The sequence below is a fragment of the Stegostoma tigrinum genome, chromosome 23 (assembly GCF_030684315.1).
Source record: "Stegostoma tigrinum isolate sSteTig4 chromosome 23, sSteTig4.hap1, whole genome shotgun sequence".
NCBI classification, from domain to species: Eukaryota; Metazoa; Chordata; class Chondrichthyes; order Orectolobiformes; family Stegostomatidae; genus Stegostoma; species Stegostoma tigrinum.
In genome coordinates, this window is record NC_081376.1 from 20,156,487 (window position 1) to 20,170,924 (window position 14,438).

A 14,438-nucleotide genomic window follows, 5' to 3' on the forward strand; every position below is an offset into this window, starting at 1 on the left:
TGACCAGTTGCATTGCATCTGGAACACAGCACTTTGCATTTTCCTTAAAAATAAGAAAAGTTAGAGTCTAGGCTACCTTCATAAAATATCTTGAGGGGGCCTGATCTAGTCCAAAACCAGGAAGTAGTTGCATTTGTTCCACAATTTCAGTGTCAGCAGACACTACTATTTGTAATGTCCACCTTGTCAAGTGACAACTATCTGTCTCCCTCAGTCTCTTCACTGTGGTGTACATATCTGAGCTAATGGAAGGTGTGCATGAGTTGTTGAATGGTATTTCCTTGAAGCATGTACCTGCTGTGGACACACTGGAGTCCTCCTGCTCTATTTCCTGTACTGCACTTCAGGGAGATGCAAGACATTACTAAGAACTTGAAAAGGTTAAAAGCGTAAAATGTCACAACTTAGGAGCAAATTACAGCAGATGCTGGAATCTGTACTGAAAACAAAAAATGCTGGAGATCACAGCAGAATAAGCAGCATCCATGGAGAAAAAGTCAATGTGCGTTCTGAGTCCAGATTACTCTTTATCAGAGCTGACATGAAGTATGGAGGTGGGAGTATTTCTGCAATAGTAAGTGGGTAGGGGTTGGAGGGGTGTGGAGTGCAGGGGGGGAAAAGATGTTGATAGAGCACATTAAGCGATCAGAATGTGAGAATGGCGGAACAATGGTGTGTGTAGTTGCCAAAGAGAGGAGAGAAATCAAGGTAACCAAGAATTAACAAGTAAAACTAAAAGAAAGGGAAGGAATGGGTGTGAGCTCACAATTTGAAAGTATTAAGCTCCATATTAAATGCAGAAGATTGTAAATTGCCTAGTCTGAAGATGAGATGTTTTTCCTCCAGTTTGCGCTGTGATTGACTGGAGCACTGCAACATGCCAAGGACAGACATGTGAGCATGTGAGCAGGTAGATGTATTAAAATGATCGGTTACGGGAAAGTCAGGGTCGTGATTGTGCATGAACTGGGGATGTTCCGCAAAGTGGTCATCCAGTTGGCATTTGGTTTCTTCAATGTAGAGTGGGTGCAGTGAATACAGTACACAAGGCTGGAGGAGGTACACGTGAAATGTTACTTCACCTGGAAAGACTGTTTAGGCCCTTGGATGGTGAGCAGCAAGGAGGAGAAGGGGCAGATGTTGCACCTTCTGTGTTTACATGGGAAGATGCTGTGGGAAGGGGGCGGGGTTGGTGGTAAAGGAATGGACTCAGGCGTCCCAGAGGGAGTGATCCTTGTGAAATGCAGACAGGGAAGTGAGAGGAAGATGTGTTTGGTGGCGTTCTGCTGGAGTTGTCTGAAATGGCGGAGAATTATCTTTTTGAACACAGAGGCTAATGTGCTGAAAAGTGAGGACAAATTGTCACTATTGTTCATGTTTCAACTGGTGAAGCAAGCAAGTTAAAGTTGTTGATCATTATGTGCCAGAAGAAATCCTTCCCATGTGTCACTACTATTCCTATGGTTGCTGAAGCATTGAGAATTAGTGTAGAATTCTGCTCCTATGCAGAGGTCCTCCTTTAATTAAAAATCTTTTCATTTATGGATATTGGCCATTTTCACACTGAAATGTGTGAATAATGAGGAAACAGAAACAATATGTACTAATGTCATGTCTGGGTTAAAGTATGTGGCAAAGATTGCTACATGCTCCAATAAGTGAGTTCTTGATATGTTCCAACACCATCACCCTTCAAACCAGCTTTGAGAGGAACACTTCTATTAAAGTTTTACACATATCTGTCTTTTTTCTATTGAAACAAACATCGACCGCAAACTTATCCGTTTGGGAAGTGACATCTGATGTTGTCAATTTAATTTAAAGCAGTAACTTCAATAAGTTCCTTGATATTAAGTACCTTTTGATGTACAGTTGCTTGTAATTGCTGTAAAGTGTTTTGGGATCCCTTAAACTGGTGAAAGATCATGAAATAAACTCCATTTTCCCTTTTTAATAACGGATCCTACCATGTGAAAGTTGTTCTGTCATAAATATAACTACAAATTTGTTACCAAAGCAGTACAGTACTCAGATGAGAACTCGATTTCTATTTTTAAAACAGTGATGTGCATATATGTGATGTGCAATTAGTTTTATGTTTTTGTAGTCAATAGATGAGTTTTTATGCAGGTCCACTTTAATGATGTCTAAGGAATTTATTTTCTGTTCTGCCCATCTTTCTAATATCCAAAAGGTTGGGGTAAATTCTGTATTCAATGTTTTGCATATCAAGCAGGCTGTTATGGACTATCTCAGTCCACTTCTTGAAGCCAATAAATATTTCTGTGATCTCACCATTTTAAACAAATACAAAATCAACTGTACAGAGTAGGATATTCATGGTAATTCTTTGCTGCAGGTTAGTTTCTAAGAGCGATCTTGAATTGAGTTTCCTGTTTTGCTCAAAGCTTTAATAACGCTTTGAATGATTTTTTTTATGCTTTTCCTTCTCCTTTGCAGTACATTTTTCTTTCCCTCCCTTTCCCTCTATCATCCTTTCTCTTCATTCCGCCTTATGTGTTTTTTCTTCAGTACCTACTTTTCTCTCACTTTTTTCATGTTTTCCATTCTTTCTTTGTTTCTGGTCCTTCATTTTTCACTGACCTACTACCTCAATAGAGGTTGGAATTACTGGAAATAAGCGTGCATGTTCTAATACACAGAAATATTTTTCCTCCCTTTAACTGGGATTAAGTCAGTTTTATTTCACAGATTAACTGTAAATGTTTCATATAAATGTATCATACTTGTGTTAGGGAAAGCATTGCCAGTGTGTTCTGCACCAAAGAAAGCTGACTATTATTTTCTCTGTGCAGCAATTTAGTGAAATACAACATACGAATGATTCTCAACTTCTAGAGATAATGATCAGAGAATTCAGAATAGAGGTCGATCAGCTGTGGAACAAACTGATGAACCTAGAGATGCAACTGGTTGACCAATTGGAGGTGAGAAAGTAAACTTAGAAATAATAAAATTTTACAGCTTAGAATGAAGCCATTCATTCAATCTATTGTGTTTGTGTTGGCCAAAAATAGAAGTATCCAGCTTTGTCCCACATTCAGTCTTTTGTTACATAGCTTTGTAGGTCATGGCATGTCAAATGCGCCTTTATGTACTTTTTAAATTGGATAAAGGTTTCTGTCTTTATCATCCTTTCAGGCAGTAAGTTCCAAACTTCCATCATCCTCTGGATGAGAAAATGTTCTTGTTAACTCCCCTCTTATTCTTCTACAAGCTACTTGAAATCTATACCCCCAAATTGTCATTGGAACAAACCACTTCCTGTTAAAATTTGAAAGAATGTGCATGATGGACAACAGAGGAATTCAAAGTTGAAAATACAGAAAACACTCAGACAGCACCTGTAGAGAGAGAAACCAAGTTAATAAAGTTTCAGTTGAATTACCTTTCACCAGAATGAGAAGATTTAGAAATTTAGCAGTTTACAAATAAGTACAAAGTGAGAATAAAGATACTTTAAAAGTAAAGGTGTGAACCAAGGGAAGGTCTGTGATCAAGTGAAGAACAGTGGTGATTAAATGACAGAAGGTTTAACTTTCCCTGTAAGTGCTGTTGCTCACTGAGGCATAGTTCCACAACTCTAAAGTAGTTGTTGCTTTTAGTACATCAATCATAAGAACTTCCTTCATTTGTCCACGTAGTTTGTCAGTGCTCAATGATTTAAAATTTAATCATAACAACAAGCTCACAGCCAACTCTGACTCTATCTTTGTCCAAGATTTGCAGGGATGGCAGAATCACAATCAAAAATTGATACTTGGATTTTTTACCCCAGTTTCGCCTAACTACACTGGGACCAACTGAGTGAACTCCACTGATACGTTAGCTGAAATCAGCTACCTCTGCATAATTTGAGGATCAAACTTGATTCCTTACTGCTACTATCCAAAAGATGCTTAAATGTGGGGGAAAAAAAAACTTTTGGATTATGGCAGTAATTAGCTGCACCACACTTCGTTGGAAGCAGTTCTCATAATTCTTCATATACCGAATTCTGGTCTTGGCTGATCCATCTCACAACTGAAAAGTTAGAGACAAATCCCTCCTTGTGCAAGGTTTTTTCTAGGGAAAACATTTTGCTATATTGCACTTAAATCTGTTTGAAAAGTACAGTTTCTCTGCTTCTAACACGTGTTAAACAATGAATTACTCTCAGAAAGAAAATAAGTGTTCACATTTGTACCAGTTCCTTGACTTTCAACCATTATTTTGCATTTTGTTTGTTGCGGCATTTTTTTTTTGTTTTGTTGCTTGTTGGCTCAAAGATTAGTTCGTGCCCTCATTTTGAAACACAATTGTAGCTTCTTGCCCTGGCCAAAACTTTAAGCTCAACAGGTGTAGGTAACAAATGAAAATCTGGATCCAACTGCTCTTCAAGACATCATGGCCCATCACCACCTATGGCCCAGAAGGGTCTTTACAAGTTTTATTTAATTTAAAACTTTACTGCTGTAATATCTAACATTGCATATCCCACAGGTTATAGGGGTTAGTAAGGAAAATTGCATCCCTTCCCTAACATACATACTTAATCCAGTTCTGAAGAAGGGTCACTGGATCCAAAACATTAACTCTGCTTTCTCCTCACAGATGCTGCCAGACCTGCTGAGCTTTTCAAGCAATTTCTGTTTGTGTTTCAGCAAATGAAATGCATTTTGGCTGAATCAACTAATAAAAAAATACTGCTACAAAATCTACAACCTGTAACTGCAAATAAGACCATAAGACCACAGGACATAGGAGTGGAAGTAAGGCCATTCGGCCCATCAAGTCCACTCCGCCATTTAAATCATGGCTGATGGGCATTTCAACTCCACATCCCTGCACTCTCCCCATAGCCCTTGATTCCTTCTGAGATCAAGAATTTGTCGATCTCTGCCTTGAAGGCATCCAACATCCCGAAAATACTTTCTGCAGTATCAGTCTGTCTCCCTAGGGACTAAATATTAAAATTGTTATGGCTGTAAATGGCTAATTAGCCATCCAATGGTGTGGTAATGGAGGAGCTTAGTACTGATTGAGTTGATCATAGCAAGGCAGAGGTGGGATGATCAGTGTTCTCGAAGTTAGGAAGAGCACCAATGAACCAGGGCTCTCATGTCTGGAATTGCAAACTGTTATGACTGCCCCCCATTAAAAACAAACAGAAGCCGGCTACTATTTTTCCTTGACCAGTAATTATCAGCAAGGACGTTCCAACAGCTCTGTGCTTGTGGTCACCACAACATGTTTTATTTTTGGGTTTTTTTTTGGTCTGTGTGCCTCCTGTAATGCTTAAGTGGAAAAATATATAGAGTCATACAGCATGGAAACAGCCCCTTGGGTCCAACCAGTCCGTGCTGAACATAATCCCAAACTAAGCTAGTTCCACTTACCTGCTCCCGGCCCTTATTCCTCCAAACCTTTCTTATTCATGTGTCTATCTAAATATCTTTTAAATATTGTAATTGTCCCTGCATCCACCACTTCCTCAGGAGGTACTTTTCACACACAAAACACCTTCATTGTCTTTTTAAAATCTCTCTCCTCTCAACTCATAAAAATGTGCACTCTAGTCTTGAAATCCCCCATCCTAGGGGAAAGACAACTGCTGTTAACTCTATCTATACGTCTTAGTATTTTACAAATGTCTATCAGGTTGCTTCTCAATCGCCTATTCTCCGGTGGAAAAGGTCCCAGTCTATCCAGCCTTCCTTTACAGCTCAAACCTTCCATATCAGGCATCATCCTGGTAAATCTCTTCTGAACCCTCTCCGGCTTGATAATATCCTTCCTATAATGTGGCAACCAGAATTGGATGCAGTATTCCAGAAGAGGCCTCACCAATGCCCTGTACAAACTCAACATGACTTCTCAACTCCTGTACTCAAAGTACTGAGCAATGAAGACAAACGTGCCAAACACCTTTTTAACCACCCTGTCTATACGTGATGCAAACTTCAAAGAATTATGTACCTGCACCCCTGGGTCCCTCTGTTCTACAACACTACCCAAGAGGCTACCATTAATTTTGTAAGCCCTATCCTTGTTTGTTGTACCAAAATGCATTTATCCAGATTGAACTCCATCTGCCATTTTTCAGCCCATTGATCCTTTGATCAACGTCCTTTTGTAATCTTAGAAAACCTTCTTCACTGACTACTATTCTACCAATTTTGGTGTCGTCTGCAAACTTACTAAGCATGCTTTCTATATTCAAATCATTTATATAAATGACAAACAAAAGTGCATCCTGAACCAATTCTACACTGGTAACAGGCCTCCGGTCCAAAAAGCATTAATCCACCATTACTCTCTGTCTCCTGCAATTAAGCCAATTATGTATCCAATTGGCAAGCTCATCCTGAATCCCATTTGAGCTAACTTTACTAATTTGTTTACCATGTGGAACGTTGTCAAAGGCTTTACTGAAATCCACATAAACAATGTCAACTGCCCTGCCATTATCAACCTTTGGTAACTTTCTCAAAAAAAAATCAAGTTTGTGAGACATGATTTTCCTGGCACAAAACCACATTGACTATCCCTAATCAATTTTTACCTCTCTATGTCCATAAATCCTATCTTTCTCGTCACCTCCTCCAATTTACCCACAACCGAAATCAGACTCACAGGTCTATAGTTCCCTGATTTCTCTTTACGACGTATCTTAAACAAAGGTACAATATTATGTTTTGTTGATAAACACAAATGGCCAAAGGCTCACTACAGGATGAAATCATGGCTGAAGATAAGAGCAAATATCAGCTGACCAATGAGATAAATTCTGGATGGTCATAGGAGGAGGAAGAGGGATTGGGCTGAAACATGTGAATTAGTTCCACTGTTTTTAACGTCCTGGGATAGAATGAGAGAATAAAAGATGGAGCCTTGATATCAATATAAGGAAATTCATGCTGGCCTGTACTTCTAAGGACATTCTTGAACATGAGTAAAATGCCAAGTTTCCATTATTTCTGTTATAACTGATAGTTCTAATGCTTTGTTGTTCTGTTTGATTTTACAGGAAACGATGATCAATTTTGAACGAAATATTTCCGAAATTGTAACAAGTTATGTTGAAAACGTACAAGCTCTATATCCTTTGATGTAAACATTTAATCATCAGCAAAAGTTAGCTTCAGTACATTAAAGCACGAATGAGAAATAAGGTTTTGATCCTATAGGAACAGGTCCTTTCACAGACCAGGTAGAGACAGGTGCTGCCAGGGGTCATTCCTCAGATTCTAAATGGAATGGGTAATGCCTTTTGATGCTCAAAAGACATCCCAAGAAAGCAAATCAATTCAAAAATATTCATCCATTTCCATATATCTTGCTGCAGGAACCATTGCACCCATGAGGTATTTGATTTTGCCAGCACATCCAATCTTTTTTCATTCATTCATGGGATAAGGGTATCACGAACTAGACCAGAATTTATTGCCCATTTATAATTGCCCAGAGGGCAACTCAGATTCACCACATTGCTATTGGTCTGGAGTCACATATAGGCCAGAGCAGGTAAGACTGTTTCCTTCCCTAAAAGAAGTCAGTGAACCAGATAGGTTTTCCCAACAATCAACTACTGTTTCTTGGTCATCATTAAACTCTTAATTCTGGATTTTTTAAAAATCGAAATCAAATTCAACATCTGCCATGGTGGGATGTGAACCCATGTTCCCACAATGTTGCCTGGATCTCTGGATTAATTATCTAGCGATAATATCACTCAGCCATTGCTTCCCCTAAAACAATTACTGCTGTGACTAGGAGTTGAACCAAATTTGCTGCAGGCACAACATAAAGTACTAACCACTACACAACCAAAGAGGCACATGTCCTGATCATCATCAAGAATTTTTTAAAATTTTAATTTACATTGTATTAGCTGCAATTGCCAGAAGCCCAGAGAGCCTGAGGTAAAAAATAACCTTGAAACTCCAGTCTTCCTTGAGCCCGTGGATTTTGAAACAACTCTCTGTCAAACTTAAATAGTCTGCTTGTATCTAAAATAACTCCATAGAAGTCAGTATCCCGTCACCAAGTCACCCTTTATTTACACATGAAAAGTCCTTGACTCTAGTACTAGCTCTTCAAAGTCAGCTATCAGTATGTCAATAGCTCTGACACTCCCTTTTTTATCTGTCATCCCAGGTTCCCTGATAGGAACAGATTAACAGCTTCAATAAAGGAACTTGCATATTTAGAGGTCCAGCTGGCTGACTTCATTGCAATCACTACAGCATCAATATCAAACTGCTTAGAATTTTAGATAACAATGTGTGGAGCTGGATGAACACAGCAGGTCAAGCAGCATCATAGGAGCAGGAAAGTTAGACTTGAATCATGTTTTCTTTATAATTTTCATCTCTTCCAATTTTAAAACTCTCCAGTTTGTACTATATAAAACATCAAATATAGTTGTAACAAAAAGTCATCATAATCATGCAATATTAACTTTCTGTCTCAACAGATGCTGTTGGGCCTTGCGTCTTTCAGCACTTTTCTGTAAGAGAAGACATTTTGTGTGCTTCTCCAGTTATAAATTTTGATGCAGCTTTCAATCATTTAGAATATGGAACTTCTTGTTGCAACATCAAATTCTCTTCCCACAGAAATATAATATGATGGTTAACTTAGTCTTGAGTATTTTCCAGAACGGCTGTATTAAAATATATATTTTAAGATAATTCAAATCTAACAGCAAGTATGGTTACATTGCAAATCTTTTACTGTTTGTCACCAAATACTTGACATATGTAATGTCATTAAACAGTAGAAATCGATTTATTTACCCTGTGGTAGAGATGCAGCATTCATTGAACCTTTTTCAATTGTCTCTTTCTCTACAAATTTGAATGAAAGCTCAAGATAAGTACGGGTCTAGATAAGTACACACACGAAGTACAAGATAAGTACACACACTAGTCAGTGATTCATTATTGCCTGAAAAGTTTATATCTGAACTTTTTTTAAAAAGTTAAGTTGTTCCTGTATCTGTTTCATATCATCTCAGTCCAATCTTGTGCATCCTATTTCTATTATGGCCCCTCTCATTGTCAATAAATTGTGAAAAGTTCAATCGAAGTTGAGTGAGAAGCTGCCTTTTGTCTTTGTGAAATTCTCTGGTCACAGCAGAATAAACAGTCGAGCACAACAAGTGGTTCCTTCATTTGGAAAGAGAATGATCAGTCAAGGTTCTTAATTCTGATCATTATTCATTGATTTCCCTCCTTGGAAAGTGTAGGTACCAGGTTAGACCACAGTCTGGTAGGATCATATTGTACGGCACTATCACCATGCTATCTGGGATTTGAAATGGATTTAATTCTGATTCATTCAGGTAAATTCTAAATGGATTCAGAACAGATCTAAGAGCTCAAAGTGGGTATCCATGAGGAATTGAGCCAGCAACAGCAGGATAATATTCCACCAAAATCTATAAACTTGTGGTTCAGCATACCCCACGCTCTACTATTCCCACTAAGCTGGGGATGAACCAGGTTCCAGTAATAGCAGGAGAAAATTCAAGGAGCATCACCATACATGCATAAATGAGATGCCAAACTGCTTAAGCGACAACATATGACTAAATATGATAAATAGTGGAATACTGTAGCTAGAACTAGATAATTCCACAGCAAATGGTCAGATCAAATGTCTGTTATCCAGTTATGTCCAGTTGTGAAAGGTGTGGACCAATTAAACCACTCATGGGAGAAGAAGTTTCCACAAACATTCCCAGTTTCACTGAAGCCAGCAAAATAAGGTTGAAGCTTTTGAATCACCTTCTGACAAAACAACTGGGTAAATGACCATCTTCCTATTGAACTCCTCACCATCATAGATGCCAGTCACAAAATGGCTGAGCTATTTTCTACAGCAAAAGCTGTACAGGCCCTTTTTACATCTCAGCTGTGGCGCTGAACACTTTGCTCCTGAACTACGTGCACTTCCAGTCAAACTACTCTAGTACAGGTGTAATAATGGCACCTACCTGACAATATGGAAAATTGCCGTCATACATCCTTTCACAAAAAACATGACCAATCTAAATTTGTCCCATTAGTATACTGAGTTTTCAGCAAAGTCAAAATGCTTTTAAGTAGTACCTATCCAATAAGAACCAATGCATGTGAGTTTTGCCAACACCTCCCAAACTGTGATCTCTCTCTTCTTTGTGGTGGAATAAGAGAAACAGGTGAATGGGAATACCAGTGCCCAAAAATTCCATTGTAAAACATACATCACCATGACATAGTATTATTCTGTCATCATTGCTGGACCAATGTACTGGAATTCCTTTCTGAATAGAACTCTACAAGTACTTACACTGCACAAAATGAAAGAGGTCAACAGGCTACTCATTATGACTTCTCAAGGCTAGTTAGGGACGAGCAACCAATGCTTACCAGTTCTACCCATATCCTGTGTAAAATTAAAGATAAGTTCTATATTACTCTAATGATGAAAGAACTCTAACACTCTTGTTTATTCGTGAGGTCTTATGCCTGAATCTATAAAATGCACAGGTCAGTGCCAATTGGAAGTGCATTTGTGAAATAAATAAGAATGCGGTTCTGCTTTTGGAACCTTAACATAATCACAATAGCTCAGTGCCGAGACCTAGAGAATCGTCACAATGAGAATATTTTGGAAATTGCCATGAGTAGTTATGACAAAATGGGAAAAAATGAAGGGGAAGAGGAAATGCCAGAAGAACTGCGAGCAGTAAGAGATTTTTCTACACTATGTTCCATGTCCATATTTGAAAATCAAGAATATTAGTTTTTGCAGCTTTGAGAAATAAATATTCTTCAGAAAATATAATGTTCAATGTTCCTAAAAAAGTTTTTCTATTCTCCTTCAGGTGGATGTGAGTGGCAAATTAGATAGCTTCCAGCAGTCTTCCTGTGAAGCTGGTTCTATGGGGGTGTGCGAGCACACTATGCACTGATGCTCCATCTTTTTTCCCCTTTACACCCCAGTATCACTTTGTTGGAACAACCAAAGCTAGAAAGTCATTAAACAATCCACTGAGAAAATAAAGAGAAAATAATTTTTCCAAGAATTTTGGAATGCACCACCACGAAGAATAATTAAAGTAAAACATTGAGGGAAAACTAGATAGTGCACAAAAAATGCAAGGATACGTGGTGGGGTTAGATGAAGAGATGTAGTAGCAGGCGTACTGCACGGGCCTTTGCTATCAAATGGCTTGTTTCTGTGCTACAGACACTATATCAGTCCTAGACACCATACTGTTCAATCACTTCAATTTGATTTGGTGCCATTGGATCAGTTTAAAAAAATACAATTCCTTGTAATAAACATTACAAGTACACACTCCACCCCAAACCTTACACCCATTCCTGTAACCAACAATGCGGTCTACAGGATCCCTCCTACTAAGACTTAGTTCAAATTTGCAATTCTGGCCATTCCCCACCACCCATCCCCCCGCCCCATTCAGATGTCCCAAATGTAGCACCCAATCCCAAGCCCAATTCTTAGCAGTTTGATCATTGACCTGCTCGGTCCCAAAATGCAGCATCCAGCTCCTATGTGACTTCACATACAGTGAAGCTACCTGCCTGGATCCAGGGGCCACAGTTTAAGGATTCAAAGCAGGCCTTTTAGAACTGAAATGTTGCAAAATTTCTTCATCCAAAGAGCGGAGAGACGGTAGAATTCACTGCCACAGAAAGTGGCTGGAACCAAAACATTGAATGTTTTCAAGAAGAGGTAGTTCTTGGGGCGAAAAGGATATAGGGAGAAAGCAGGAACAGGGTACTGAGTTGGATAATCAGCCATGATCATAGTAAATCGTCGAGCAGGCTCAAGGGGCTGAATTCTTACTCTTGTTGCTAGTTCTTATTCATGGGATATGGGTATCTTTGGCCAGGCAAGCACATATTGTAAATCCCTAATTGCTGAGAGGGCAGCAATTAACAACTCTAATCTGGAGTCTGGGGTCATATGTAAGGTCAGGATTGCAGACTTCCTTCCATAAAATGACAGCAGTGAACCAGATAAGTTTTAGAACAATCAACTGTTACCTGGCGTCATTCAATTTCATTTTTATTTCAGATCTCTTGCTGAATTTAAACTTCACTATTTGCCACGATAGGCTTTGGACCCATGTCTCCAGTACATTAGCCTTATGTTCTGGTCATTATTTAACTGCCGTTCCCCCTGCCCCATATTCTCTTTGTGGAGCAATAGCCCATGCCAAGACAAACTAAGTGTGAGGTCAAAGAAGAAACTCACCAATTATTCATGAACTATTTTGGAACATCCAAAATACATTACTTTTTAATATTATCAAATTATGCAATATTATTAATATCATTAATATATAAATAATATATTACAATATTATCATTATGAAGTGTTTTATTTGATCCTTTATTTAGCTGTTTGTAGATAAAGATACAGTAATCAATACAGTTAATGCATCACATGACACGCATCTGCTTAAGATTGATAACCAAGAAGACAAGATGGTGACAAGGGCAAATGGCTGGGCTGCAGACACAATTGAAACGGTAAGGATAACCAGATGCTTTAGTTTCATGTGTGGTTTTAGACACTCTAAGTGAAGAGCCATATAATTTGAAGTCCCCCTGCTTCACTTAGTACTGTTGAAATCAGTGGCATCTGAAAATGCGTCAAATTATAACTGCTGACAGTCCCAAAAAGTAAATATATAATATTGGATTATTATGTCTATCACAGCAGTTCTTCTTTGGCTGATCTTTTAGAAAAAGCTTAAGAACATTTCTGCTTTAAAATCTGTAAACTGGGGAAAAGATCCTATAAGTTTGAAAAGTCCTTCTGAGGTTGAAATCACAGCTGACAATCATCCGTTAGAATGGACCAGTTGAAAGCCTATTGAACAATGTTATTCTCAGCATCAGTTACGAAGTGCAATACTTAGAATTTGATTAACTCTTGGACAACACAATGGGTCCTTCCAAAGATGTGAGAATTCAAAGCAAGAGACAGAAAAGGACCTAACCATAATTATCTTCTTTGCCTGTTGAAACAGTGACCCATTTCAATGTAACATAGCAGCGATTTTGCCTTACTTGGGATCAAGTCAGATCACTAAACAGGGCAGAACCCAGAGAATGACCTTCCAGAGATGTCATCAGGGACGGTTCTCAGTTAAAGGAAGTACAAAGGAGGAAAATCTACAGAAACCTTCAGCTGTTCTGCCAAAACAGCCCAGTAATCTGCAAGTGTGACAGCCACAGAATTAAGGAGGAACTCAAATCCTGTTACCTGATGAGTCCACTGTACTGGAAGAAACATTTTTCAATTAACTATTGCAGCTGCTGAATCTGACTTCAATTTTCAACCCTTTCACTTCAGAAAGAGAAACTTCAAAAAGTAACAGGCTTACAAGAATACTGGAGCTTGATCTTACTTTCATCTTTATGTGACTATCGTTTATTTTTACCCATGTTTAACCTCTGTATATTTATTGTTCATGTACTGTTATCAATTTTACTCGAATAACTACAGCGATAGTTCACTAATATTTATATTGTTTAAGACTAGAGGTTTGTAGTTATTTTTAATAAAAGGCCCTGCATTGAGCTTAAAATGAATTCCTTGTTCAAAGATCAGCCTAAACAAATGCCTGTTCTGGTTATGATAATGTGTGTGAAAGCCTTAGACTCAGAAAGAAAGAGCTTATGTTTTTAAGAGTACCTTTCATAATCTCATTCTTCTAAAGGGTCAAAAGCCAATGAATTACTTATGAAGTGTAGTCACCATTGTACAGTATGAAACTTAGCACAAATTTTAGCACACAGGATGCTCCCACAAAATGATAACAACCAAATAATTTCCTTGATATAAGTTGAGGGGTAGATAGTGGGTGTGACCCTAGAGAAAACTCTCCTGATCATCTTCACAATAGGACCACGTTTTATGCCCATATGGAAAAGCATAAAGGGCCTCAGTTTAATGACTCTGATTTTTTAAAAATGTAGCCTCATTACATTACATCCACATTGTTGTTTATTCTCCCCTGAATCAATTAGTTTCCTATCTCAGCCACAGCTATTTAGATAGGCAGCAACTAGAAATTATATACTTTCTGTCGGAGTAAAAGAGGGAAAAAAGTAAATAATTAAAAATGTCAACCCATGACTGTGCAAGGGCATTCACAACTGACTCTTGGGCAGATTGAGTTGGTGATGATGCAGACAAAATTGCCAGACGGGAAAGAAACAAGATGCTCCATCGACTCTCCTGATTGTTATAGCATGATGGTGAAACAGATCTTCTGCCCTGGCCCATGCAGTCTCCAGGACAGGCAAAAGGGCCAATAATAGAGAAAATACCTTCGCAAATCTTCTCTTTGACCCCCTCAGGTGACCAAAACCAGTTCAAAAGATCACATGATTCAGATGTAGATA

General features: G+C 38.4%; 1 protein-coding gene across 8 annotated transcripts in view; it reads left to right on the top strand.

Moving 5' to 3' along the window:
* drc3 (dynein regulatory complex subunit 3) overlaps window positions 1-14,438 on the top strand; it is a 41,527-nt gene that overhangs the window by 25,702 nt on the left and 1,387 nt on the right. For 7 of the 8 annotated variants that reach the window (XM_059653966.1, XM_059653965.1, XM_059653967.1 and 4 more), the window contains 4 exons: window positions 2,817-2,948; window positions 7,031-7,101; window positions 10,614-10,737; window positions 12,423-12,554. In XM_059653966.1, coding sequence (XP_059509949.1) covers window positions 2,817-2,948; window positions 7,031-7,101; window positions 10,614-10,737; window positions 12,423-12,554 — 459 coding nt within the window. Of the gene's footprint in view, window positions 1-2,816; window positions 2,949-7,030; window positions 7,102-10,613; window positions 10,738-12,422; window positions 12,555-13,057; window positions 13,482-14,438 lie in introns of those variants that run through there. The other variant, XM_059653970.1, reaches the window with a different exon arrangement.